General features: G+C 43.5%; 3 protein-coding genes across 7 annotated transcripts in view; 1 reads left to right on the top strand and 2 right to left on the bottom strand.

Annotated features, from left to right (window-relative positions):
• The window catches only part of LOC120722020 (vacuolar protein sorting-associated protein 13B-like), a 296,860-nt gene extending 289,500 nt beyond the window's left edge, over window positions 1-7,360 (top strand). For all 4 annotated transcript variants that reach the window (XM_040012723.1, XM_040012725.1, XM_040012724.1 and 1 more), the window contains 7 exons: window positions 258-434; window positions 1,606-1,776; window positions 3,070-3,246; window positions 4,327-4,429; window positions 5,822-5,990; window positions 6,100-6,180; window positions 6,415-7,360. In XM_040012723.1, the coding sequence (XP_039868657.1) occupies window positions 258-434; window positions 1,606-1,776; window positions 3,070-3,246; window positions 4,327-4,429; window positions 5,822-5,990; window positions 6,100-6,180; window positions 6,415-6,663 (1,127 nt within the window). In that variant the 3' untranslated portion in view covers window positions 6,664-7,360. The remainder of the gene's footprint in view (window positions 1-257; window positions 435-1,605; window positions 1,777-3,069; window positions 3,247-4,326; window positions 4,430-5,821; window positions 5,991-6,099; window positions 6,181-6,414) is intronic.
• Window positions 6,925-22,251, bottom strand: LOC120722022 (regulator of G-protein signaling 22). The gene is made up of 25 exons (XM_040012728.1): window positions 22,044-22,251; window positions 21,926-21,954; window positions 21,764-21,826; window positions 21,501-21,683; window positions 21,322-21,407; window positions 20,490-20,605; window positions 19,645-20,371; window positions 19,377-19,538; window positions 18,985-19,162; window positions 18,292-18,414; window positions 17,761-17,862; window positions 16,600-16,794; window positions 16,022-16,114; window positions 15,331-15,500; window positions 15,070-15,232; window positions 13,437-13,601; window positions 11,769-11,840; window positions 11,087-11,245; window positions 10,497-10,676; window positions 10,225-10,413; window positions 9,968-10,144; window positions 9,641-9,712; window positions 8,305-8,332; window positions 7,647-7,754; window positions 6,925-7,551 (listed from the first exon to the last, which is right to left on the bottom strand). The coding sequence occupies exons 1-25, from the start codon at window positions 22,063-22,065 to the stop codon at window positions 7,535-7,537; spliced, it is 3,579 nt and encodes a 1,192-aa protein (XP_039868662.1). The 5' UTR covers window positions 22,066-22,251; the 3' UTR covers window positions 6,925-7,534.
• A 93-nt stretch (window positions 22,252-22,344) lies between these two features.
• On the bottom strand, window positions 22,345-27,386 carry fbxo43 (F-box protein 43). 2 transcript variants are annotated; one of them, XM_040012732.1, is made up of 6 exons: window positions 27,264-27,386; window positions 25,381-26,225; window positions 24,547-25,302; window positions 24,101-24,203; window positions 23,240-23,434; window positions 22,345-23,125 (listed from the first exon to the last, which is right to left on the bottom strand). In XM_040012732.1, exons 2-6 carry the CDS (start codon window positions 26,166-26,168, stop codon window positions 22,880-22,882), a joined length of 2,088 nt encoding a protein of 695 aa, XP_039868666.1. In that variant the 5' UTR covers window positions 26,169-26,225; window positions 27,264-27,386; the 3' UTR covers window positions 22,345-22,879. The 2 variants fall into 2 exon arrangements, with proteins under 2 accessions (XP_039868666.1, XP_039868667.1); XM_040012733.1 differs by lacking the exon at window positions 27,264-27,386 and adding an exon at window positions 26,365-26,834.
• Between the last annotated feature and the right edge of the window lie 10 nt (window positions 27,387-27,396).

Here is a 27,396-nt window from a genome sequence, read left to right as displayed (position 1 = left end):
TAAAGTTTAGTTTATTTAAGCGTTTGCTTTCAGTCCAGGCTTTTCTGGATGAAGGTGGTTTGTGACTGTTTGCTAAAATGTTTCATAGCCTTGAGGAAGTGGAGTTTTTGTGACTTCTCAGAATGCAGTGCAAAGAGTACGACCCATGAGAATATGGATAAATATCCTGTTTTAGTTCAGATTGTCACACATAGGATGCAGTACTGTAGTGTTGCTCTACACAAATGTAACCATGCAGCACACTGTGTCTGTCTCAGGCTGGGTTGTGGGGTCTCTGGAGATCCTGGGCAGTCCTGCCAGCTTGGTGCGGAGCATCGGTAACGGCGTATCCGACTTTTTCCGCCTCCCATATGAGGGTTTGACACGTGGGCCTGGAGCCTTTGTCAGTGGAGTGTCCAGAGGGACCACCTCCTTCGTCAAACATATTTCGAAAGGTAACATAAATGCTCAGTCTTTGTTCTATGTCTTTATTTTATTTGTGGACTCAAGGATGGAAGAGTTTCCATGTGAGTCTCACACAAGACTTACAACACAACAAATATAGACTATAGAGCATCAGATTAAGTTATCTCATGGAGTTATGGCATTTCTCCCGTGTGATAAATGAAATGACTCAAATAACATTTACAAACACAAGTTACACAAAATGATGTGTTTCACTTTTGTTTTGTGGCAGACATGGTTAAAAGCACAAGTCAACATTTAGTGTCCACCTCAACATTAAGCTGGGCATACACTGCGATTTTTTTCAGTCGCGTTATTCAGCTTCTGCTCAAACTGCACGATTGACTCGCAGGGGTTAGAAGTTCGTCGCTCACGATCAGGGTCTCACACTATACGGCCCGATGCTCTGATGCAAGTGCTCACACTGTGCGTCCATAAAATGAAGGTTATAACGGAAATTCTGTCGCTCGCTCTCTCTCTCTGTCTTTCACTCACACAGGCACGCACACCACCACCATCAACTTTGCTAAATTGCTAATGAAAAACATTGATCAGTCAGCTGTGATTGAGCAGCAGTGTAGATCCAACTATTTTCACGGTTGTTGTGGTCGTGATAATTTTGTGAGGCCACATCGAAAAGGTTCGGATGAGCTTTCCAAAGTTCTACAAGTGCCTCCATCGCTTGTGTTCAGCTCACACGCTGCACTGCCGTGCTACTCCATCTTTTTCACCGACGTTTATGTGTTTGCGCGTGCGCAGTGTGAGCAGCTGCGGTGACACCCTCACGACGGTCGGGAGGATTTCAAACCTGTTTGAAATCCTCCCGACCAAGCGATTGATGATCGGGAGCTGGTCGTGAGGTGTTAATCGCTTCTCGTTACCCCACGTGTACTACACGATCCAGGACGCACGATAAAGGCCAAAATCGAGCCGAACGCCAAAACGGTCGCACGACTCAAATCGTCTCAAAATGGGCCAAAAATCGCACAGTGTAAGCCCAGCTTTAGTCAGTCTTCTCAGCAGATCAGTGTGAAGGGCACTTTTGGAAATCATGTGCTCATTTGAAGTTTTTAAATCTGTGATTTAATTCATAAAAGTACTTCTACCTTGCCACTAGAGACACTGAGAAAACATAAGTCACATTATCACATTTCTGTTTAGGTACCCTAACCTCCATCACCAACTTAGCCACAAGCCTGGCAAGGAACATGGACCGTCTGTCTCTGGATGAGGAGCACTACACCAGGCAGGAGGAGTGGAGACGGCAGCTGCCAGAGAGCCTCGGGGACGGACTGAGACAGGGACTGTCACGACTCGGCATTAGCTTGTTAGGTATATGAGAAGGAACACCAAACTTCAAACAAGTCAGTTAGCTGTCTTATTAAGTAATAAATGAACCCCCAAAATATAGTTATGTTTGAAATGAGCAATATATGTGTGTGTACAATCCATTCTCTTCCGCTTATCCTTGTCAGGTTGGGGGGGTCTATCCCAGCTGTCTTAGGGCGAGAGGCAGGGAACACCCTGGACAGGTCGTCAGTCTGTTGCAGGGTTTATTTGGCAAACATAATCCGAATAAATACGAAATTTAGTTTTTAAATGATGTTAATTTCATTTATTAGGTGAAAAGGCCTCTGAGCCTACCCAGAACAACATCTAAAGAACTGCAGGCCTCACTTGCCTCAGTTAAGGTCAGAGTTCATTATTAAACGATAAGAAATAGACTGGACAAAAACGGCATCTGTGGGAGATGCACACATTACATCTCAGACACCAACAGTCAAGCATGGTAGCGTAGAGTAATGGTCTGGGGCTGCTTTGCTGCTTCAGGACCTGGAGTGTCCTAGTTGAAGTGTGGACTGTTTATGCTCAGAAACCCTCCAATGTGTCTGAATTAAAAATTTTCAAAGAAGTGTGAACCAGATTACAGCAATATGAAAGACTCATTGCCAGTTATCACAAATGCTCGATTGCGGTTCTTGCTGCTACAACCACGTATTGGATTTAGGAAGCAATTAGTTTTTCACATAAGGTCAGGTAGGTTTGGATTGCTTCTTGCTCCTTAATATTTACTCTGGTTATCTTTGTCAAATATTAACATTTGTTTGATCTGAAACATTTTAGTGTGACAAAAAGATTTTATGGGAAAAAAGAAATCAAGAAGGGGGCCAAATACTTTCTTCTCACCACTGTTCATATGCATAACACATTCTGCCTACGCACATTTCATCTGCTGCACACTGGCACATTCTCAAAGAGGTGCTCACACTGTGGTGAGAGCTGTGACACAGAGTGGTGGAGACAGCACAGTAGGGACACAATAAACACTCAGAGGGCAATAAAACTCAAGTCTGTCTCAAATCAGACTCCTATATGTATTATATACTGACTGGAACCAAACAGCTGCCCACATGTCTGCATCACAGTGGATGCACTGTAAATCTATCACAGTGGATGATCTATAGGTTAAAAGCATGTCTGAATACCTCTGTGATTTATTTACTGGTTTAATACCAATTTATCAATAATCTAGAGAGGTGTTTTGAACTCACTGAGCGTTTTGTATTTTGTTAAAGTTTTCTTTTGGTGAGTTTAAGAAAGAGACTTTTTCCTTTTCTCTGTCAGGAGCAATAGCCGGCATCGTGGACCAGCCCATGCAGAACTTCCAAAGGAACTGGGAGATGCAGAGCTCAGCTGGTAGCAAAGCCAAAGGGGTGATTTCTGGAGTGGGGAAAGGCATAGTGGGGGTTTTTACCAAGCCCATTGGAGGAGCAGCAGAACTGGTTTCCCAGACTGGATACGGTAACTTCAGCACGGTCAAAGACAACAGCATTCGTAATAAATTCATGAATGTTTCCTTATTTTGTTTCTGAAGACCAGCCAATGATTTAAGAACTTTTTGGACAGAAAAAAGTTGATAGCTTTATTTACAAATGGATTTGTCAGCCCATCATGTCCTGCAGTGAGCTCTTTGATCTATTGAGATATAACTAGCACAGACTGAGTGTTAAGTCTTTCTTCCAAGGAGCTCTCAGCAACAATGAACACATGTGTGGATTAGAGTTAGTTTGTCAGAGCATGGGCGATCTCGCGCCTCTCAGCTTCAGGCAGGAGCTAAGGGTTAATAAGCCAGGAACCAGAAGAGAGCAGCTGAAACACACACAGTGCAGGCCTGCCTACATATGCTACTACTTCTACATACAGCCAGTTTAATCCTGTGGAGTTAATGTTTGTTTGTTTTTTATATTGGAGATAGAAGATTGAGGTGCGTGCTGGCAGTTTTTGGCTACAGCACATAAACTGCCAATAAGATGAGGAGCTCCATAAAAGAGCGCTACCTCCCCAGGGCCTGGCTCTGATCTACCTGAAACCTCTGAGCTCCGCAGACACACAAACTTAATCATCAGCAGAAAGACACACACACACACTAGCATACCCACTGGCACTCGCTCCGACAATATATTCAGTAAAAAAAAATCCAATCATCTGGTTACACATGCAGATCAAGTTCACTGATTTGTGCTCTGTTATGAATCACATGGATCCACAAACACCCACTCAGAGCTGCGCAGCATTGCCGAGTACCACTGCAGTGACATCATTAATGGAGCTCATTGGATTCTTTATTGCTTTGTTTTAACTACTTGATGACTTCACTGGCTCGCTGCTGCCATCGCTCTGCTGACAGCTAGAGAGGGTTGAAAGAAAACTGACCACACGCACTGGGGTTATGAACTCACAATGGCATAAATACGCACACGCGCACGCAAAATCATCCTAATCAGTGTTTGTTTTTACCAGTATATGAAACACAGACGCAGAGCATGTGTATAATCCACAGTTTTGTCAAAACTCAGCTGTCAACTGTCCTGATTTCTGCAGGGATCCTTCATGGAGCAGGACTGTGGCAGCTTCCCAAACAGCTCTACCTGCCTACAGAAGAAAAGTCTGCTCTAGCCCCAAACAGCCATCTTAAATATGTCTGGTATGACCTGCAGCCGCTCTTTATTCCCGCCAACTCCTCCTTTACCTTTGCCCAGCTCTTCTTCAAAAGTGGGACATGTGTTCTCGCCTCTGCTTCTTTGCTTTTGTTGGATTCTCACCAGGATCTGCTGTTCTTTTCCTCCCCATTACCTCTCATCATTTTGCTGTTTGGTTTAAAAAAAGAAAGAAAAAAAAAAAACCTTGGAGAGTTCATTACCTACCCCCCCCCCCCCCTCCAAACAAGCCTGCAAAGATGTTTGACCTTGATCCCACACATGGTAGCCAGCTTGCCCTCCCTTGTTCTCATCGAGCCATGTTAAAAGGTTTTTATAAGCACTCTGCCAAAGCCGCCAGCTAGAAATTGTTCTTGTTGTTTAACTCTGAGTCTATCCAGAAATGTTTCCCAGTACCTTCACATGGAGGGGGAACACCTTTCTTTGCATGCCTGAGTAGTTTGGAGAGACTCGGTTTACAAAGGTTGCATGTGCTTGCCAAGCAGGTTACCTTTGGCTCCGAGGAGCTGTATATACAGCGTCAGATCTCAGTGTTTCAAAGATTCCAGTATGTTCTCACTGGAACTCTTAATGTAATCATAAAGATTTATGAGAGGCCTCTGTATCCAGGAGGTTATCGGGAGCTGCAGAAAAAGCATTTATGGCATTTTCTGAAGAATTATTCTCATTTAGTTTGGTTTCCATAGCTATCAAACATTTGCTTGTAATAGCAGTCAGTGTCGACTGTCATCTGCCTTCAGGAAGAATTCCAAATTTGACATTCCACTTGAGTTTTCATCACTCAAAGGCCTTTTTTTCTGCTAATGTTAGAGGAAGATTAAAGAAATCTATATTCTGATATAAAATACACAAATGTTGAGATAATGCTCCCCTGTGTTGCAGAGAAGTCAAACTGGTTTCCATCAGGCGTCCATCAATTATTTTTACTACAACAGGTAGCCCAGACACTTGAGGGGTCAGCCTGTTTGAGCAAAGTAACACTGAGCAGACCCAAACTGTCCCTACTGTGTTTGCCTCAACATCTGCTCCGCAATCCGAACACCTGCCTTCCAAAGTAAACACACTGTCAGAGAAACATGACTGAACACTTCAGTTCCTGCTCACATATTTCCCCGTTCAGTATGTGTGTAATAGGAACCACACTGAGAACAAGCAGAAATGTAAATTACAGGATGTACGCAGACACATTTGGTCTCGTGTTTATAGACAAAGTGTATATCTGATGTTAGCAGGCTGAATGGAGGCTTTCATTGTGCGTGTGTACATGTACACAAATGTCATGCAGGAGGAGTTGTGTCTATAGTTCTAAATTATAGGGTAATATAAAGATCCCAGCTGGTTTCATAGCGTCTACTCGTCCCTGCTTTCTCTGACTGCAGGAAAATGCTGCAGTCTCTGGGGCGTCCAGAGCTCCACATGTCCCTGGATGTGACCATCGTAAGCGGGTCAGGTCAGGAGCACGCCGGCTGTCTGCTGCTCACGTCTGAGGTGCTCTTTGTCGTCAGCCTCAGCGAGGACACCCAGCAGCAGGCCTTTCCCATCACAGAGGTAACTCACAGACACAAAGAATTAAAGAGTCTGATGACATTTCTCAGAGAACAACTCGTGGGCCTTTTATAGATAATGACGTGAATGTTAAACCACTTGCCGCCTCCAGGTGGAGTGTCAGCAGGAACCAGGACAGCAGGGCGAGCTCACACTCACGTTACAGCAGCAGACAGTTACTAGTGATGCTGAGGTGAGGCTGTAAAAGTAATGAAGCTGTGCAGCGATCACACAGTCGGAGTCAGAGTCTCTAACTCCTGCACTGATGTTAATGGCATCACGTGCCGCAGTTAATTAAGACCAGACTAATTTCTTCCAGCAGTGTGCACAAGCATTCCTAAACCTTGATGTATGATTTAGTTAGCTCTGCTGCAGCTGGCAGGTGCAGCAGCAGTGTAACCGTGTGTGTGTGTGTTCTCTCTCTCAGGGCGACGGTGTTCGTGAGCGTCTGTCCGAGCAGCAGTATCGGAGGCTGGTGGATTACGTGATGCGTGCCTCTCAGTTTCTTTCCCCCTCTGCAGCTTCCCTCCAGCTGCAGCCCCCAGTGACGCTCACAGAGCCCCCGCCCTCGGTCACCAAGTGTTATCGCTACCTGGTGGACCCCGCTTTTGCAAAAGTGTTTGTCAGCAAGTTCACCATGGTGAAGAACAAAGCCTTACGCATTGGATTCCACTGATTCGTGAAAACTCACGTGTGGCTTTCAGCTTCAGAAACAATTTTTTCAATTTAATGTAAAATGTGAAAAAAAAAAAAGTATCTTGTACTTTGACTCTTCTCATTTATGCAAAACATACATTTTGGTGTAAAAACGAGGGGGTTTTATATCTAAATGTGTTCACCTGGTCGACCATGCCTTAGACGTGTCTAGAATTCCTAGAAATTGCCTTTGAAAGATATTTTCTGATAAAGAAAAGTCACCACATAGTCACAAAGAACATTAGTGGGATCAGTTTTAATTGTGAAAAAACAAAAACAGTGGACACTAAATCCAATCAGAGCTCTGTCGCCGTTACAGATACAAATGTGCAGGCCGCAGCAGTCGGAGCCTTTCCTAACTAACCCATCTGGAAGAGTTCACTCTGCACGAGCAGCTCTGTGTGTTTACATTCTGCTTATGAGTCGGTGTCTCATGCCAATGTGAAGTGCAATATTATATATCTGTTGATGGATGTTAGATGCTAAACCAAAATGTTTTTTAAAGATGATAATGTAACACTTGTTTGACAGTAACACTGTTTTCTTTGTCGATGCCAATCCCTCACGATGCAAACATGTTAATGTTGCCTTTTGTATTGTTTCACCACTGAGCTCTACGGAAGATTTAAATCTATAATATATTAATGGAGAAACTTTTTATTAAACAAATGAAATTATCTCAAGTGTCAGAGATTTGCGTTTCACAGCGTGGTGTTTGTCACACACTCTGACATACATCAGTAGCCTCTGAGCTCTCGGTTTTCAGCGCTGGCGCTCCGATGACGGCGTCGGTCACCTTCCCCTGTTAAAGTCACGCTGCATGGAGTCACTCCTCACACTCTGGTTTCACTTCAGGCTCTAACACCTCCTGCAGTTTAAAAAATAAAATAAAATAAAGCCCAGCCTGTCCTGTCTAAGACAAAACTGCTGCTGAGAGAGTGTTTCTACAATATGTCCACTCACGGTTGTATCTGTTACACTGTTTGCTGTTTGTTCTGGAGGAGCGCTGTGAGGGCTGCCGGTAGCTCTGCTCGCTGCTCGCTGACTTAATGCTAGGGTTAGAAGAGGACTCTGGCAGGGGGAGGAAGACGCGGTAAAAACAGCAGTCATTAAGAATAAGAAGGGCTATTTATCTGTTAAAGACATTATGTTTAGCACTCGTGTGGACTCTGTCACATGTGTGGCTGCCGCAGACATCAGTGATGATCTCCATCTGTGATCCTAACAGCATCGCTCCTCTATACCATCCCATTAAAACACCATTTACACTATGCTTCATTTCCATGTATCCTCATTCATTATGGCCTGGAACTGACTCGTTCACAGAACATTGATAATTAATGGATGGGCTGAAGTGGCTGTTTTGGCTGAACTTTTGCCCAATGAGACAGTTCAGACATGTGGAGCAGGTCAGTTTGACAGTACTTTGGCTTCAACTGCCGCGTAATATCAAAGCCTTGGAAAATGTAGCCTGGATTTTACTGTGGGAAAAAGGCAAAATGTCATTTCATTGTTATGGTTTCCTGCATTTAATCTGAATAGTAGTAGTCAAAAACCGTGGATATGGGAGCCTAGCTGAGCTCAGAGAAAAAAAGCGGTGTGTGTGTGCGCGCGCAAGTACCTGAGGCCGTGGAGAAGGTGGTTTCCAGTAGTGATGGGCAGATGAAGCCCCATGAAGCACTGAAGCTTTTCATCCAATTGGTTCACCCCAACGCGAAGCTTCATGAAGCTTCATTTGCTCTAGCAGGACACCTACTGGACGTAAAAATATTAGTTGGCATGAATTTGAAGAGTGTGGCCTTTTGCACACAGCCTGTAAATGTCAACAACAAAAGGAGTGTGTAAAACATGTATATTGTAGTGATGGCAGTATACTGTGTATATTTATACTGGCAGTATGGGAAATTATTATTTGGAAATGCTTGAAATGGAAATGATCCTTTACTGTGAGGTGAGGTGTGGTTGGGGTGTGGACAGTAGTTGTGCTTTTGTAACGTTTAGGTATGGACAGCTACACACTGAGGCTTTGAGCCTCAGTCCTGCCTGTTCACATTTTATTCTGTAAAAACTAAATCTTCACTGCTTTTACGACCTTTTTAGTGGGGAGAACATAGCTAGGATTTAATGATTTAACAAATCTTTTGAATCCTTTGTCCTCCACAATGCTAAATGGCTGTGAGTCCTCAATCACCATGCTGACCAGGTCTTCATCTATTTGAGATTGTTCTCCTGAGGAAAGACAATAAAGATAAAGCACAAATATAAATATCACACACGTAACTTATAACAGCTGTATAATATTGTTATATCATTTAGTAACATTACTGCATGCTATATTATCATGGCATTTGATGGCTCACCTGGTCTTGCTCCACAATCGGTGTTCCCCTTATTCTCATGCAAAGCTCTGTAGTGCCTAAGCATGGATGAGGTGTTGTTGTTATATCCCAGCTCCCTGGCACATAGCAAACACTTCACCTTGTACAAAAGTCAAGACAGCTCAACATAAATTGTATTGCACCATCAGTATCATGACAATACATCTTCTGTAGAAATTTAGATACCTTGTTGGGAGGAATAAGATCAAAATGTTCCCACACAGGGGAGGACATCCTCCTCTTCTTAGCCGGCTCCATTCTCTCCTGACTTTCTCTCCTCACTCTCATAAACCTCCAAACGGTCTCCAAACTCTCACTAACCGCAGCTCTCCATCAAACACCCACATTTTTGAATGAAGTCTGAGGGGTTTATATCGCTGTCATATCTCGCGGAAAATTCGAACCACTTCATGAACCAGTCACGTGGTACAGCCGGGCAGCGAGGCTTCGGACGTCATCATTTTCAGCTCCTCCCATAAATGAAGCAAGCCTCGATACGCGCTTCGCGGAAACGCCCCCTCCATTACTCGACACACGCTCCGAAGCCTCGATACAGAACGTCCCATCACTAGTTTCCAGCTGACTCCGTCTCCTCAGCAGCACCTCCTCTCTTTTCAGACCTGCCATATACTTGGAGTAGGACCACGACAGCTGAAGACAAATGCCCAGAAATCAAGTTGCATCAAACATGATTAGAAAAACGGTTCAATTAGAGCATCGAGTTTCTCCGTTATGGTCTGTGGTCGAGACTGACAAGGCCTTGTTTGGACTTTGTGTTGTCAGGGAGTTTTATTTTAGCATCTTGTGCTCCCACATAGAAGGATATCGTTGATTTTGGTTTAAATTCATTTTTGTGAAACAGATTTTCAGCTTTACCCGCACGACAAACACATGGCAGCTCCTCACCGTCTGTGTGGGTGTGAACAACACTCTGCTCCGTGTGCTCGACTGCTTTTTCTCACTTCTTTCTTCTGGTTCATTTGCTTCATCTCGATCATCATCATCATCATCATCATCCCCCTCCTCCTCATCATCTTCGTCATCCTCTTCTGTAACACTGGTCTCTTGACTCTCCATGTCTTCCTGAACAAAGAGTTAGATTTTTGATTAAGTTTTTTTTTCCCCTCACAGATTTTTATGTTGTGTCGCTGTCATTTCCTCACCTGGGCTCTCCTCCTCCCTTTGTTTTTCTCTTCCTCCTCCTCTTCCTCCCTCCTTCTCTGTCTCCTTACTCTGGCTCTGTGCTTGACTCGTTTCTCCTGCAGCAGAGGAATAAGTTGCTCCTCTTGGATGCTGCTGATAAGCTCCTGAAACTCGGGCCAAAACCTCAGTAATTCATCAAACACTGACATCTACGGGCAGAGAAGAATAGCTTGAAGCACACATAGAAGAAAAAAGTCTGTAAATGTTCGACCCGCACATGCGACGCGAGTACCTGAGCCTCTCGAAAGATGTAAGGGCCCAGCTCGTGGCGTTTCTCCAGAATGTGCTGAGCCTGCTGGGGAGGAATGTCTATCTGCAGGGCCGGGGGCATGGAAGAGTTGATGAAACAGCTGAGGATTGTGGAGACTTTTTGCTGGATGGTGGCATCATCACTGTGGGAATGACAGAGGTCCTGCATTCAAAAGCAAAGAGGGAAAAGGAGGAATGAAAAGTAACATGGGAACAATTCTGTGTTCCCACTGTTCCACAAATGTTTGCAATCATTGAGGAATTTTTGTACCGAGATAGGAAAACTAGGGCTAGCTTCTTTTTTTTTTCCATATTCAAACTGCACATCAAGCATTTCTTGCATTATTTTTGACTTGCTTTTAGAGTTGGACTCACAAATCATAGATATTGGCTCAGATGTACAGTAACACAGTAGGTTTGGCTAATAAAGACTTCTAAGCAGAGAGGGCAAAGTGTTCATTTAGAAACAGCAGTCAAATTTTAACAGACATTTCTGGTTCTGGTTTACAGCTGAGGGAGACGGGAAAAGACTGAGAAAGCATTTGTTCTTATAGATATTACAAGATATTTTACCTTGTACCTCTGCACCTCTAACCAAAAGAGCACATCATTCTCCAGGAAGCCTCCCTTCGAGTAGACGAAGTCCTGGAACTGCTGGCAGGTGACAGGGTTGAGCAGGGTTTGTCGGAACAGCAGGATCTCTTTGGTGGAACTCATCCACAAGCCCTCGGCCTGCAGGGACACATGACGCAGGATTCCTCGGGTTATCTGTGACACGCCGTCCGCCATCACCTACCCCGATACAGTACAGTGTTCTCCTGTACAGCGGCTGACCTCTGAGTTCCACTCTTAGCTCACAGATACTGAGATAATGATACTCGTTATTTGCCAGTGATGACATCATGATCATAAACGTGATGGTCACAATCATGTATGAAAACGTCTTCCTGTAATCATCCTGCTCCTAATGTGAAATGTACATGTTTTATATCTGTGTCCTGCGATGAGAGGACGGGAACAGAGCTGTGTGGAAATCACTCCAAAAACTATTAAAGGAAGGTTAGTAATGATGCTTTAATCTTATTTATTCTGGATCCAATTTGAGAAAACTAACCCCAAGGCCAAAATGGTGTCTGACAAAGCCAGTGCTTAAAGCCAAGTCATGAACTAAATCGCACATGCTTTCAGGCCAGGAAATGCCTTATTTTTATCCATTTAAAAAATATCCAGCTTCCCCTGGAGGATTTCTCCTTACCTTCCAGGCTTCTTTTCTTGCTCTGCGTTGACGGTGGACGTGCTGTGAGAGCCTGCCCGCCACCTCTTGTGGCTGCCACACACACACAAACACGTGCAAACAGGTCAAACGTCAGAAAGGGAGTATAACTAGGAACACTTCTCAGACCTCTCTACTGCTCCCTGTTGCTGGCTGTAACCAAAGCTCTGCCTGCACTTCTTTTTTTTTTTTTAAACTTTTAACCTGCCCCACGTCTGCATTTCCTTCTATCTCCTCCTAGCGAGCTCTTTAGTTCCCTGATGTCATCCGTCTCAGACGACCTCGCCGTCTTCCTCGTCACCTCTTAACCAGCTTTTCCACCTTCCGCTCGTCTCCTCCTGCACGGTGTAATGCTAAACTGTGTCTGCCTCTCATTACCTAATGAGAGGATCAGTGTGACTAAACTTGATAACATAATGAAGCAGAATCCCAGGTTTATGGGTTTCCACCTGATGAGGCAACCTGAGAGAGTGACTGCAGGGTAATTGCGCATAATGGTTGCTCACGTAACATTAATGTGCGCCTGACTTCCTATATCAGTTTGCTCTCAGCACCATTACACTCCAGGAATCAAACACGTGCACGTGGTACAGCTGAAGCAGAAGATCAAAGGGGGTCAAAATCACTTCTACTCTTTTTAATCATTCAGTGTCTTAAATCTCCTGACCTTTGTTAAAGAGGCTTCTCTGCAGCATCGTTAATCTCAGTGTGCTCTGCTGACTTCGGTGACATCATGAAAGCGTATTAGAAGGCTGGATGTGTGCAAATAAACACAAGACAACTAGGAAATGTTGTAAGCTTTGCAATAAGTGATATTACAACAAATATTCAGCAAAACGGAAGAACAGTTCTCAAGTGTAGGCTTCAGGAGAACAGTTTGCATTTACTTTACGACAGATATTATATAACATGACGGAGTTTATGTACAACTAAACTCTCATTAGGCCTGAGGTCTCTTTAAGAGAATTTTCCAGGTGTTTTACTCGAAACTGCAAATATCAACATGCTGAGGTCGCTGAAGTCCAAAGGATACTTCCCTATGGAATGTCTTTACAGCCGATCCAGTATTCAAACTTTGTCCTGCTGTTCAGGGAATCACCAAAATCTGTATACTTTACTCTGGAGATTATTTTGTATTAAAGGCACTTAAAGTTTAAAACCTTTTTAAAGTTAACTAAAGCTATCAGCAGCACGTGCACAAACTGCCATGACTGTGCAGTTTGCTGAATAGATGCCAGGTGAAGCTGAGCGACAAACGGGCCATGCTTTTGTAAAATACCTATTTTTACTACAACACGTACCAGGAATGAATGTAACCTTCATCATTAAGAACATGTTCTTAGTTACAACAGCGGCCTGTGAAAGGCAAAAAGGAAAAGAAATAAGGCTAAAAATATCTTTCAAATGCCTTCAGAGTTCACAGCAGCCAACCTGAGAAATTCCAGTTAGAATAGAAAAATATGTCCTTAGCTTATGATTGATGTAATCACAGTACTTAACTTTCGCCCTTGCACTCACAGTGTGTATAAATTCCACTGTTACTAACCATTGTTTTTCTCAAGTAATGGACCTTCAGTATAACCTGCATGAGTCAAATAGCTGATGATTCACTGGCGTCTTTTGTAAAGGAAAGTGTGAGAGTATGTCCACCTCTGGTCTGCGTTTCTGCCGTTCGATGAACTCTGTTGTGGACAGAAACAGAGGCAGCCATGTTTTCTCGATGTGATTCCTCACGACGTCCTGGATCTCCACGACGACTGGGTTTGAGAGGCACTCCAACTTCAGACGCTCAATTCCACCTGCCAAATGCAAAATCTGCACACAGACACACAGGAAAGAACATGGGGGAGTGCCGGCTCATGGCTGCACGTGTTTGAAGCAGACTGAACGGACACGTCTATAGATTTCTATACGAGGAACACATGACGGTCAAGGTGGACGGGAGAAAGAAAAACTGCCCACAGTGGGAAACCCCACTGACAGCTCCTCTCCTTTGTGCTTCCTGCTGTGCTCTTCTTCATTCCCACAAACCCACTGCTCTCTTCATCTCCCCTCTTTCTGCTTTCTGTCTTCATGCATCGATTTGGCCGTGTCTCTCTTTTTATATCTCCTTTATAGTTTCTCTCATCTCATTCTGCACGCACACAGGCACGCGTGCACGCATACACTCGCTTCAGAAATGAGAACCAGTCATGGCACCGCGGTGGGAGTGAGCAGATGAAAGGGGGCCAATCTGTGACTGGATGACTGAGTGACTGAAGAATGAAGAGCCAAAGCAGTAAAGCTGTCAGTCTCTCTACATTGCTCACGCAGACAAGAACCAACACTGAGATGCAAGAACGGCAGCCAGGCCCGATCCTTCCACTGGAATTGGCTTTCTAATTCAAATCCTCAGTTCAAATATTTATTCTGATGGTATTTATGAGATGAGGATGACAAGTGACTAAAGAAAAAAAAAAAATCAGACAAAAGATTCATGCCAACAAGTGCGCTGCATGCCTATCTGAACCCAAGAACAACATCAGACTATTGTTTAACTGCAACCGCTGTATGTATGCAGCAACCCAGGGATGAGACAAATGAATAGAAAAAAGATAAAATAGTGGCAAAAATATCTAACTTGAACCTTTTTGCGTGGCAGTTGTACAAATTTCACTAATAGATTCTCTCATTACAGCTAAAAAAAAAAATCACATCAGAACCAGCGTCCTGTGACACGTAAGAAAAACAAGCATCTCTGTGGGCCCAAAGAGAAAACCACGCCAACCGCTGCATGTCCCATCTACTCATCCTGACTCTACGCACCACACCCTCGTGGAGTAATCTTAGAACCCAGAAACCTCATCTCCCACTATAAACGTCAGGACAGATTTCATCCTACTGTCCTCGTTGCTGGAGCTGATCATCTCTGTCTTCTTGGATCCAAAACATTCTCCTCTTCTTCTCCTTTTAATTCCAGCCATGTTCTCTCATCTCCCGCTCGCTGCCAACACCCCGCTGTCAGAGCTGTCAGCGTCAAGTCTGCAGGAGTCCCGAGGAGGGAGATGGGGGAATTGTGTGAGAGCTGCAGCAGCCTCTGCTTATCAAATCTGGATGCTGATCCTCAGCTGGAGCTCAAATCCCATCTTGGAATAGTCATGTCACGGGCGGCCTGTTCCTACTTCCTCTGTCTCTGTGAGGCTTTCCCAGGAAGTTGACAATAACTCATATTCTTTGGAGTTGCTACTGAGCCAACATGGGTACGTTTAACATGGTTTTAAAATATTTAGATGGGCTGACTTACATCATTCTGTTGTTCTGTCATGGCAGGGCTGTCAGGGCCAAAGAAGTACTTCCTGTTGAGGTATCTGGCAGCAATCCATGCTGATCTCTCCTGCCTGATAGCCTTGTGCTGCCGAGGAGTCCTCCTATACTGCTCCAGATCCAGCCAGCACATCAGATGGATACTAAACAAAAGCAAATCCATTGGATGGTGTTTCCATATATATTTCATATTATAACTGTTTATGAATATTACAGGTAAAGTCTAAAATCTGCAGTTCACCTGGCGTTCTGATTTTGTAGGAAAGACATGAAGTGCCCGATCTCATGGCGGTGACGAAGTAAGGAGCCTAAACGGTAACCACGGTAATTTGGAGACACTCTGGACCAAGAGTCAGAAGTGTGTGTAGGTGTAATAGATGAAGCAGATAGCATGGAGCTGCACTGCTCCCCCTGCAGGACAGATGCAGCGAGAGGAGAGGAAGATGGAAACAGTGACAGACAGTGGGACGGATAGTGTCGAATCTAACTGACCACTTAAAGCACTTTTGACCACCAGACATTTTCACCCATTCACACAAAGATTCATCCAGCACTTCATCACTGAAGGTCCAGTTTTAAAATGCAAGCTGAGGACAAATCCTCAGTAAAATAAAGCTTTAAAGCTAAATGATGTTTCTCCTGCAAACCATGCTACATCCTGCCTCCTAGATGTTCGAAAGTCACCCTAAAGACCATTTGTTCTTTTTTTTTTTTTTTTTTTTTTTTTACCAGCGGTATGACATCATTGCAAATAATGCATCTGTGCCAAGTAAAGCAGTCTCATAGCAGTAGATAATCAACATTGTTACTAGGCAATACATTTTCACATTTATGTTTACACAGCCGTTTCACGCTCGCAGGTGTGTTTACTGCCTAATAACTCTCAGTGCGAGCATTTTATAGATCTTATTACTGCTGGATGCTGATCTGACCTGCTCCAGTCGCAGCTGTGATTCCTCGTACAGGCTGCACAGTTCTCTGTACTCCCAGCTGTCAATGGAGCGCACCTCCTGCTGCACAGCTACCTGCACACACACACACAAAAACTAAGCATTAAATATTTTCATGACTGATTTATCATTTAAATCATTTTTACAGTCAGAAACATCTGAGTGTCCATATTTCAAGGTTCTGAAATGTGAGAATTCGCTGCATTTCTTCGTCTTTTATGCTTTTAAATTAAAGTGGACAGTGTGATGGACACTTTCTGAGTTGCAACTATCTAAATCCAATCCGCAAGGCTCTTTAGGAAACCTTACCCTCAAACTAACAAGCCTGATCGGTTTGATCTTTCTGGATTTCTAAACACAGCAACATAAACACTAGCACACACATGGGAAAGTCACTTTCTTGCTTGTCAAAAACCAGATGCTTATCCATGTTTAAAGCAATCTCTCCTTTAATTAGGCCTCAGTGTAATCAAACCTTCAGAAATACTCAAGGAAGCCTAGTTTCTCCACATAAACTGAAGTTTATGAAGCAGCGTGTGCTAATGCAGCGCTGCGGTTACCTGCTGGAAAGACTCTGTGTCCCTGTTGACCATCATGGTCCACGCCTCCACCAGGATGTTCAGTGCGTGTTCCTCGACCCTGTCAAACAGCTCCTCAAACGGGGGCATCAGTCTGTCATACACCTCCCTTCTCAACTTCTCATCAACACCAAAGCGCCTCCTGGCAGAGCTGAAAAGATATGTGGAGTAAAGGAACTGAGGAGAAGAGAGGAGACAAGAGGCGAGGAAAGAAGGAGTCATAAAACTGTATTAAGGTCAGAAACGTTTCTCTTCACCACCGCTGCGCTCTTTCGCACACAGTCTTCACTATCGCTCATCACTGCTGCCCTCACACCACATAAATGTCAGTCAGTTACCCCGCTTGGCCTCAGAATTATGGAAAGATCATCTAAATGTCACTGCTCTGGTGAACTAAAGGTTAACTGAAGGAAAATAGGTTTCACTGTGAGGTATTCTGGACCAGAACTGCCTGCTTTCCTCCCTGGGCCAGCTGCAGTCAGGCTGGGTGGTTCTGGGTGACTGGACTGGCGCAAAGCTGGGGGGGTCTGACTCACTTGTTTTTATGGGAGTTTAAATCTCTCCGCTTAGTGTGAGGGGGTGAAGAGGGCTGAAAGAGAAGCAGAGAGGAGAATGGGAGTGGGAAGCTAACAGATCACATACACAAGGGCAGGTGTGTGTGTGTGTGTGTGTGTGTGTGTGTGTGTGTGTGTGTGTGTGTGTGTGGTGTGTGTGGGTGTGTGTGTGTGTGTGTGGTGTGTGTGTGCGCACGTATGCGTAAAAGGGAGAATAATAGAAAATCTAATACACAACCTCTGTTTTATTGCCTTTTAACTACTGGCTGCTTATTTAAGACATCTGATCTCCTCAGCTTTACCTTATTATAACTGGTGATTTTTTCCTGGCATCCTCTCTAATTGAGCTCTCTTTATCTCTCTCAATATTTTATTATTCTTTTATTAGAGGCATATAACCAAATACACCTAAATATACAGACCCAAGATTTCATATTTCATGCAAAAACTCTGCATGTGCTTCTTGTTTCCTGCAGTAACTGTGCTAAAAAGCCAACATTAGCATCAAACTGAATGAATTAGTGTCATATCTTTGTGTGGTGCATACACACTGACAGTGATAACAGCTTGTGTGTTTGCGTGTGCTGACCTGTGCCTCTCTCTGCACTCTGTAAGGGTCCAGACCATCCTGGTAGAAGAGCTCACGGTAATACTGCAGGTCAGTCCAGAAGTAAAGTGCATTCACCCACAGCTGGGACAGGAAAACAGTGTTGAACACATCAAAAACCCTGTCAGCTGACTTATATTTACGTGTACTTCAATCCATTAATGTGAATTTATAACGGTTAGAGCACAAGTTAGTGGTTGGGTCAAGCTTTAAAAAGAAACAGTTTCCATACATGAGCCCAGATTCTTAATCTATGTGGCACAGGGTAAAACATAAGCTACACATAATTGTATGAAGGAGAATGACAGCAATGCATTTCACAAACAAAAAGCACAAAGCACAAAGCAACCTGCCATCATCTACAGCAGCACAGCACTGTGGAGAACTGCAAACAATAGTCTTAGCTGCTCAGCTGAAGAAACTCTTTGGCACCACTTTTAAATTACCTCGAGCTTCTTTTTTTCTGCCTCATGTTCTCTAAAACAGTTCGTTAACATCTGCAGCTGTTTGTACCTGGTTTCCAGATTGTTCGCAGAAGTGTGTGAAGTATGAGCCAGCACGAGACTCAGCACAAAGAGCCTGCAGCATCTTTTCCATCATTGTGCTGCACTGTAGTTGACTTCTGCTGGACATCACCTGATGAAATACAATACAAAAACTTTAAATGCAATATAACGTTTATATAAAATAACTAGGTAAAGCTGGAGTGAAAACTAATTGATTTTCATTTGTTTTGGCTTTAAAATTATTTTCCCACAGTACATTGTTTAGTCACTACAAAAATCTATCAAAACAGGTGAATCCTTAGCGTGCAAAGACACAGCTTGAATAGTTTTCCCGTTTGTCTCTGTTTTGTATGTTTTTAGACTGAAAAAGATGTTTGATAAATCACTCCCTGCAGTGGTTCACAAATCAGGAGATGGCAGTGGGAGAGGACCCCAGCAGGGTGTAGAGTGCATGCAGGAGGAGCATGGATGACTAGAGGGAGAAACTACCAAGTTGTACAATTTATACAAGTATAAACAAGAGCTGGCCGATACTCTCATGTTCATATTTATTTCACTAAAATCTATCTTTTAATCCTTTTTTACTGCTGACTGATAAAAACTCTGGGTTGTTTATTGTTGCTTCATGATGCTTTTGTGGGCTTGATTTCCTGCCATAAAGCTTATAAGCACATAGTAACATATATCTCAATACACCTACCTGTGTACGGACAGTATGGGAAGACTGGGGCGAGCTGATGCCAGTTCGTAAGAACGTTGAGCAACAGCGAGGCTGTGAGCCCAAAGAAGAGCTGTAACACCACCCTGTCCTCAGCTCCACATCAGAGGAGTTACTATGGTCTTCCTGATGGCACAGAGATGTCCAGAACCGAGGAACCCTGCAGAAAAGAGAGGGGGCATAATTTCATTAGAAGATTTAGACACATGCAAAATTATAACATATGAAAACCCAGTTTATACAGAACACAATCAATAATTATACAAGACAACAAAATAATAAATGTAATACAGGAGTAAATGTAAAGGTCATTTTTATGGATGCATTCTAGACACAGTCACTGACATTCAGAAGATAAACACTGCAAATCTCACCAGTAGTGGAGCAGAGGCTCAGTGAGGCAGGTCTGAACTGAGTGCAGTTTGTCCTCTGTCCAGCAGGGGGAGGTAGTCAGTCCCAGTCTGGAGAGCAGCTCCGCATTCAGACTGAACTGACTGCTGCTCAGCAGGTAGCAGCCTCTCATGAGAACCAAATACCTGAAACAATACCACATTGAAAATTTATTTCACTTAACAAAAGACAACAAATTCTGCTTGAATATTTAGAACTTTTCGAGCTGCAGAATAAGACAGGTGTGTTTACCTGTGCTTCCGCTCTTTGTCCCGTGCAGCCTTCAGTCTCTCTATATCCATCCAGAGATTAAGGAGCTTCTCTCCTGACGTTCCTTGTAAAAACTCCCTAAACTTATCCAAGCTTCCATAGAAACCTGTATCATTGCAACAAGTATAAGGGACATCTTCCTGGTTTGTGGCTCTGCTCCCCTCTTCCTGATCCTTCTTATCCCATCCACACCCCCTCTTGCCACGTTGACTTCTCTCTTTCTCCCCCTCCAGTCTTCCTCTGTTGAGATGTCGGTTAAGGTCACATTTACAGGATCTGTCTGTGCTGCTACAGTTTGCCTGATCTCCTGACTTGCTGAAGCACTCCCAAGTGTCTGCCTGGTTCGGACCATCCGTTACATTCATTGTGTCTTTAAGCACCTGTTCAGTCACTTGGACAGCCAGGTACTCCAAGTGTTGTTCGGGAGAATGAGATGCCAGGCTACTGATCTCTTTTAGGTGTTTCTCTTTACTAACAGATGATAGCCCAGAGCAGACACCCAGCTCTGTTTGTGAGCTCTTAAGTTCCTGAGGTTCCCCACTTTGAAGGTGAGCAGAGGAGAAACCTGATGAGGACAAAGGGGGAAAGGAACACAGGCTTTCTGGCTCAGACCAGCTGGAGTAACATCTGGTTGAGTCACTGCTTTTTGGAATAAGTTGTTCCTTTTGCAGAGATGTTAGACATGTAAGATTGCGTGTGCTCATAAACCCTGAGATGTGAGGAAATAAAAACATGGGACACACAGTTCTTATTTTTATACTCACAGGATACATACACATTTTGTTTTGCTGCACTGCGGGATAAGACATTTACTACATTAGTATTACCCGTGTTTAATTTTAAGGAACGCAGTTGAGGGGCTGACAGGGTGGTCCGAACTGAACTGCTTTTCCTTCTGTGAATACACAAGTTTGGGTCCCACTGAAGCAGAAGCTTGGCTAGTCTGGGGAAAATCACAGAGAGAGGAGGCACTGCCAGTTGGAAAATACACAAGCAAGATTTCTTAAAAACATTTTTTTTTTTTTATTCAGTTGAATTCAGTTTTATTTAAATACAATATCAGTTGTCTCAAGGCCCTTTTTATTGTAAGAAAAAGACCCTACAATAATACAGAGAAAACCCCACAATCAGACAACCCCCGATGAGAAAGTGCTTGGCAGCAGTTGAAAGGAAAAACTCCCTTATAACAGGTAGAAACCTCTCAGGTAGGCACAGCCATGTGCCACAACTGGTGAGGCAGAGAGACACGACAAAAGATTCAAAAGAATGGCCTGTAAATGGCTGCTGTTGTATTGCTGCTTCTATGTGCAGCCTATAAGTTAGCATGGATCTCTCTGCAGAGATTCTTGAAGCCTTTAGGCTTCTTAAAAGACGGAGAAGAGATTAGTCTCAGATCTGAAAGTAGCAATCTTAAATCGATACTTCTTTTAGAAGTTAAAACACTTGCAAACTAAACTAAAAAGAGACCCAGACTTTACTTGTTCATCATAAAATAAGGAGACAGCAAAGTCAGCATTAAGGCATCTTAGCACACTGTCTGGATACTGCGAAGAAATCACATTTCATAGGTAAAGAGAAAATGTAGGTAAAAATGAGATGAAACTTGCCTGCAAAACAAATGCATTAAAACATTTGTTTCAACAGGATTTAACACTTTACCTGTATTCATGATAACAATCACTTTGAAGGAAAAAGGGGAATCTTTCCTTTTTGATCCACTGCATTCCTTGCTCTCTGTCCAGGCACTGTGAATGTCAGGGACAAGTTCTTCAATCCAGTATAGAGATTTCTACCCCTCCATACAAACACACACAAACATTTTGCTAGCAGCTACTTACACAGACAGTGTAATGATTGTCTATTGGGGGCATTTTGGTGAGCAGTGACGGGTCAACAGCAAGAAGCTGTGATTTTCTGTTGTAAAGGGCTGACCGGATTCTTGTGGAGACAAACTCTGCCGCTCTACTCGCCATCTCAAACAGCCCCGTCTCCCGGTTGTACCGCAAAGCCTCTGGGAAAGACTGGCAAAAACATGCGAAGGTAAGAAAAACTGCTTTGAGCCATGTCAAAGTTCTGCATATCTATGTCAGGCCTACATTACCGGCGCACTTAGGAAATCATTGAAGAAGTGAGCCAGTACATCATCAGAGGCCAGAGAGCTCTCCTGTGTGAAGATCAACATTAAAACGCTTAAAAAAAACAAACATTCTGTCCGAGCTGTAACAGACTGGGGAAAATATGAGGAATCTAAACTTTTACTCACAAAACTGTCCACGGTAAGGCGGAGAAACTCTTGCAAAGAGAAAGAAAAACTCAAATTTCCAACACGCTAGTTGTAAAAACATGAGTAAACTGAGATGTGTTTAAAGTGCTGCTCTTACCTGTTGAAATGAATCCACACATGCTTTTCCTTAAAAATAAAAATGGCAGACAGACGGGCTTACTCAGAAAGTCAAACTCAATCACTGTGAGTCCAGGTTGCTATGGAAGTGGACGCATTTTCAAAACACGGGGGGGCAGTAAAAGTTTAACCAGACAGGACCAGAGAAATTAATGCAATTTAGAGTTTCTTCTTTAATACCCCAGGATCGATTTATTCGAGATAATTCAGAGATTACTTTAAAGTTTTAAGTATCTAAGATATGTGTATATATATATTTTTTTTTTTTTTTGGGGGGGGGGGGGGGGGGGGGGTTAAAATAAAACTCCTTTCGCAGTGAAAGTGTCAAACCACTAGGTGGCACCAAAGACTGATTTGTACATATTACAGCGACATACACAATCCTCACAAATGTGACGCAGCACACGGGTAGGGGAAGAAAAGAAAAAAAAGGTTTTACTATATATCAAGTTTATTTTAAAACCGATCTAGAAAACATGTTTGTAAAAGCTGAAAATCTCAATAGCTCCAAAACAAAAAACAAACAACCCAACATGCTGTACAGTCAGTGCATAGAAAAATACAACAGTAAAATGAAATCCTTTTATCTGCTGGTAAAACCTCCTTCAGTGCATAATTTAAAAAAAAATATACAAGTAAGAACTATATCAAAAAAGGAAAGGGGTAGGATGGGATAAGTAAAGAAATACAAACAAACATTGAAGAGTTCAGACACTGCACGTACTACACATCTGTTTCCTCGCTGCTTATTGCCATCTATAAACTTGCAAAAAATAGATATTATTAAAGTGACTTCATGAAGCAGGAATAATTTGTTCATAGTCTTTTAACATTGCGCTTGCTTTGAGCGCTTCCGGGAAGTATGTCCTTTCTGCGACGGCCTGCAGAGTGACTACCGCACTCTCTAGAGCCGTGAGAAGTACACAAGCATGACATGCAAAACTGGAATCCACAGTCAGCTCTGCTGCACACTCCCTCTCTTTTGCCTGAATGGCATCTTGCGGGATGCTGACATCTCGGACAAGGCTTGAGGCACTCATCATTGAAGAGGGTTTTAGCAACCTGAGAGGAAAAAGAAGTTATTAAAATAACTTTGATAAATGTTTGATGAGAAATGCCTCAAAGCATGACTGTACCATGTTCAAGAAAATGCAGTTTAATGGATTTGTAACTTACCTCCAGAAATTTATCCCGTTTGCTGCTGCTGTCTGAATGCAAGGCGCTGAGCTGCAGTGGCGTTAAAGCCCTGCTTCCTGACTGTGGAGTGCAGTAGGTGGAGGTCCTAGACTGGGCCTGAACTGTCTTCAGAGCTGATCGCTTAAGCAACATGGCTCTGGTCTCTGCATCAGCGACATCGACAGCAGCACCAAGCTATAAGACGACAGCAAATAAGTTCAGAGTCATTTCAGTGACAGTGATGGAGATTGTGATAACACCGACTCATTTTGATGTACGTATGCACTGATGACCACAGAGCAAAGACTGTGATAACAGATGTTGTGTTTAACTGAAAACACAGAAAGCTAAATGCTACAGAGCTGAACAAACACTCTTATAAGCAGGGGTGCACATAAGTGGTCCGCAGGTGCGCATTCGCTGTCAAAATAGGAAGCGAATAAGATAAGAAGCTGCAATGGGCGTTTGCATACATATAAAAGGCACAGTTTTTGTCCGCTAGAGTGGTATTTTCACGGCATATTCTGCACCACATCTCTGTGCGTTCATCATTTGTTTGAAGCCAGCTCACCTCCTGCAACCACTTTTCCGAGAATATGCGCTTCTTTTGCTGTTCGGACTCCTGACATTTCTTTGGAGGTGGAGGAACACCAAAGTAATTTCTTAAAGGAGTTTGCTTCTTCAACATTTTTAAGAGTTCTAAACAAATGTTTGTCCTCCTCCAGAAAATCTTATGTACGCAAACGCGCGTTGCAACTTCTTATCTGGTGCACGTCTTTTATTTTGACAGCAAATGCACCCCTGCGGACCACTTATGTGCACCCCTGCTTATAAGACCTTTAGCCATAGCCTGGCTCTTACCTCAAGAGCAGCCTCCACTTGACTCAGGTGGCTTCTTCTCATTGTGCTAGCTAGCTTGTCTTGCTGGAGAATTTGATTCCAGCTTTTGCAAACACAGCTGCACCTATGAAAAACAACAAAGTATGAGAGAAATATTTTCAGCTCACTAAACTTTTTAGACAACACAAGTTTGTAATGCAAGCTAAACTCCACTGATTTTACTAATAATTGCATCGTTTATACAACATAAACAGTGTTATAACGACATGTATGTTTCAGCTCAGCGTCAATCACCTTGCGATCATTCTACAGGACTCTGAATTATTCTTTACTCCATTAAAAATGTAGTCATGATTTTATTAATCAGTGACCAAATGGGAAAGGAGCTGCAACCTGTGGCAAGTAAGCATGGATGATATGCGCTGTAAAACATTGTGTGAATAAAAATGTATATTTGGAAACATCACCTATAGACACTCTCAGAGTCCATCTGGCAAAGTATAACAGCCAGGATGTGCCTGAGGTTCCTCTTCATCAGCTCTGTGAGTATGTCCACCTTCTCCAGGCCCATCTTCCTGCCAATCAGCCCTGCCAATGGCATAGTGGTCCGAAGAGTGCTTGGGGTCTTGGTCAGTGCTGCTGCAGACTTCAGCTGCTCTTTCAGGCTTGGACTTTGACCAGCCAACATCTGGGCATGGTGCTGACACATAGCTTGAACCAGCTGCAGCGCTGGAGTCAGAGAGAGGTTAACTGGAGTCATCCTGAGTGGTGTGATATCTGGATTGCCAAGATCTGTAGAACAAGGGGTCATGTCTTGTGCCTTGGTTTTAGTCACTCTTTGTGGGGTGGTATAATCTTTTTTTGCTGAGCCCAAGTGATCAGAGCTCACGGCATTACCACATTTAACAGAGAGGACACTGCGAGGGGTGATATCCCCAGCAAAAACCTCATCCTCTTTAGAATGGCTGTAACATTGATAAGGATGTTGATGCTTTCTGTCCGTTGGGTCTTCCTCAGACTGAGAGCCACCTTCTTTAAGCGTAGAGAGCCTGTGCTGACGCTGCAAACGGGAGCGGCGCCTTCCCTCTGTTGGATTTGGAGTTTCAGAGTTTCCTTTGGAGGCAGACAGCAGCAGCTCCTGGAACGAGCCATCATGGTCCACTGTGGAGTCTTGCGATTTATCAAGAGTCACTGAGCTGAAACCGCTGTCCTCACTCAACGACCTGTTTAAAAGTCAGAAAGGAGTTAATCTGTGTTTAAATATTTTAAAGTTTTATTTTCTTCGTCAATAAAACACATACCTGATATAGCTGGGTGTATGTGCAGATGATGGTGTGCACAAGACACTTGAGCCATTATATAGATTATCTGTCATGCTGCCCAATGGTGACTGAGAGTTTTCTTTAGAGATGGACAGGAATTCGTTGAAGCCTGGAGTCTTGACGTTACATTGACCAGATGCAAAAATGTGTTCACTCATGTCTAGATCTGTGAGTGAGGCTTCTTTCTCAAAACTGGGAAGGTGACAACAGTTGTGCTTGCCATCTTCAAGAGTTGAGGTCCTCACCTGCGTGAACAGAACACGGCGCTTCCTGCCTGATAGTGGCAGGTCCTGGTCCACTTTTAAAGTGCTTGCTGCCCCCATCTCAGTGTCTACAGAGTCAAATGATGTACTCAAATAGGGTTCAGAGCCACTGACAGGGGATTCAATCCTTCTGGTGCACGGTGATCTTGTGTTGTCATTTTTGACATCTACAGTGGGTTTACACAGTAGAAGTCTCTGTCGCAGCGAGGTATCCCTTTTGCATATTTTAGGAGTTTCACACCAGCTTACAGCTGAAACCTTCCTGGAGTCTCTGCCCAAAAATCTGACTTGTTCTCGGATCTTCTTTGGCGTGACAGAAACCCGGAGGTTCTCTTTGGGCGTTTCATCCAGTTCCACCGGAGACAAAGATCTACATGAATCAGCTCCACTGGTGCTGTGTGGGCTCTGGAAAAAACCTGAGTATCCACTGTCAGAGCAGTCATCGTAGCAGTGCTGCCCTTTATAGCCATCAAGATAAAGACTAGATTCAGGAGTGCACTGCATCTTCCTCCTGAGTGCGCCAACAAACCTTAGCCTGGCCACCAGGGGATTACAAGTCACCTGGAGTGAAACAGAATATAATAAACAGAACTACTTCAGCACAGCAAATATGAACTTAAAGAGACCGTAAACACATACAACGCTAGCTTAAATACTTTTAAAAACGATATTTTTAAAAGGCGTCTCATGCTGGACTCACTTATAGTAAAATAAAAGTTATCTCCCGAATCTTACGGTGGTTTTCAGTGTATAAAAGTGGCAGTTTGTATATCAGAAAGCAACAGACAGCTGATTTATCTCTGATCCTTCTCAGCTGTTTCATCCGCGTTGCTATGAGAGCGCGTGCTGCTGCCGATTTAAATCCCCCCGTCTCGTGCCCTCTCTGATGCCGCTTTAAAGAGCTCCATAACCGCCAAAAGTCACCGACAGAGCCCGACTGACAGTATACACCACCTTTAACATCATTTTACTCCTCGTTATTTTCACACTTAATTCCGTCTGAAGAAACATGACAAGGCAAAATTATTTGGTAAACACACGCAAAACTGATATTAGTAAAATTCATCCAAAAGCAAAACAAAACAAAAACCCGACGACGTTTCGTGCGTGCGCATTTTACAGTGTAATTTCACCCTCTATGCTAGTTCAGAGGGTCAGAGCAGCCATTTTAACAAGACATGACAGGATAAAAACCGGTTCCAGAATCAAAAGCAGTGATGCTCCGTCAAAGCTGAAATAGCCTCCTGTTAATGTGACTAAAGGGGACCCGGAATGGCATAGTGAATGACTAATCAGTTACACCTGCGTTAACCCTGAAATGCCATGCAAAAATGATTGCCATTAAAAAACAAACAAACAAAAAACAAAACAAAAACTGTGGGCCTCGTCAAACACCTGTCAAACACAGAGTTATAATTAAAGAAAAAATGTGGCTGACATTTTTGTATGCCATCCACGTTTACTAACATAACGTTGTTAGCCTCCTGAAACTAGAACCAGTACGAGGTAATGTCGGTGAATTCCACGCACCTGTACCTTAAGCTCGACAAAATAATCTTCTTCGGGAATAAACGCGCTTAATATTTCACAAATACCTACCTGAAATTAAAACGGGGCTATTCCAAAAAGCCGTGGCCTCCGTAGGCGATGTTGTTTCCTCAGGCTTTGTTCCAGGCCTCAGCTGTCCCCCCCGCTGTTGTTCCTGTTTTCTCATGCTCACCAGCCACGTTTT

Source organism: Simochromis diagramma, unplaced genomic scaffold (genome assembly GCF_900408965.1).
Source record: "Simochromis diagramma unplaced genomic scaffold, fSimDia1.1 OVJJ01000618.1, whole genome shotgun sequence".
Lineage (NCBI taxonomy): Eukaryota > Metazoa > Chordata > Actinopteri > Cichliformes > Cichlidae > Simochromis > Simochromis diagramma.
Note: the sequence above shows the minus strand (reverse complement) of the source record. Positions and strands in the feature narration are given on the sequence as shown.

Excerpts from the sequence above, each read along its gene's own strand:
- LOC120722022 (XM_040012728.1), bottom strand. The coding sequence starts at position 22,065 with ATGTGTGGATTCATTTCAACAG. Across the intron at positions 21,408-21,500 it reads ACAATCATTACACTGTCTGT|TGCCTGGACAGAGAGCAAGG; the intron begins GTAAGTAGCTGC and ends TGACATTCACAG. Across the intron at positions 17,863-18,291 it reads GCGAACAATCTGGAAACCAG|CTGTGGGTGAATGCACTTTA; the intron begins GTACAAACAGCT and ends TTCCTGTCCCAG.
- fbxo43 (XM_040012732.1), bottom strand. The coding sequence starts at position 26,168 with ATGCAGTGCACTCCTGAATCTAGTCTTTATCTTGATGGCTATAAAGGG. Across the intron at positions 24,204-24,546 it reads GACTCTGAGAGTGTCTATAG|GTGCAGCTGTGTTTGCAAAA; the intron begins GTGATGTTTCCA and ends TGTTTTTCATAG. Across the intron at positions 23,435-24,100 it reads AAGTGGAGGCTGCTCTTGAG|CTTGGTGCTGCTGTCGATGT; the intron begins GTAAGAGCCAGG and ends GTCGTCTTATAG.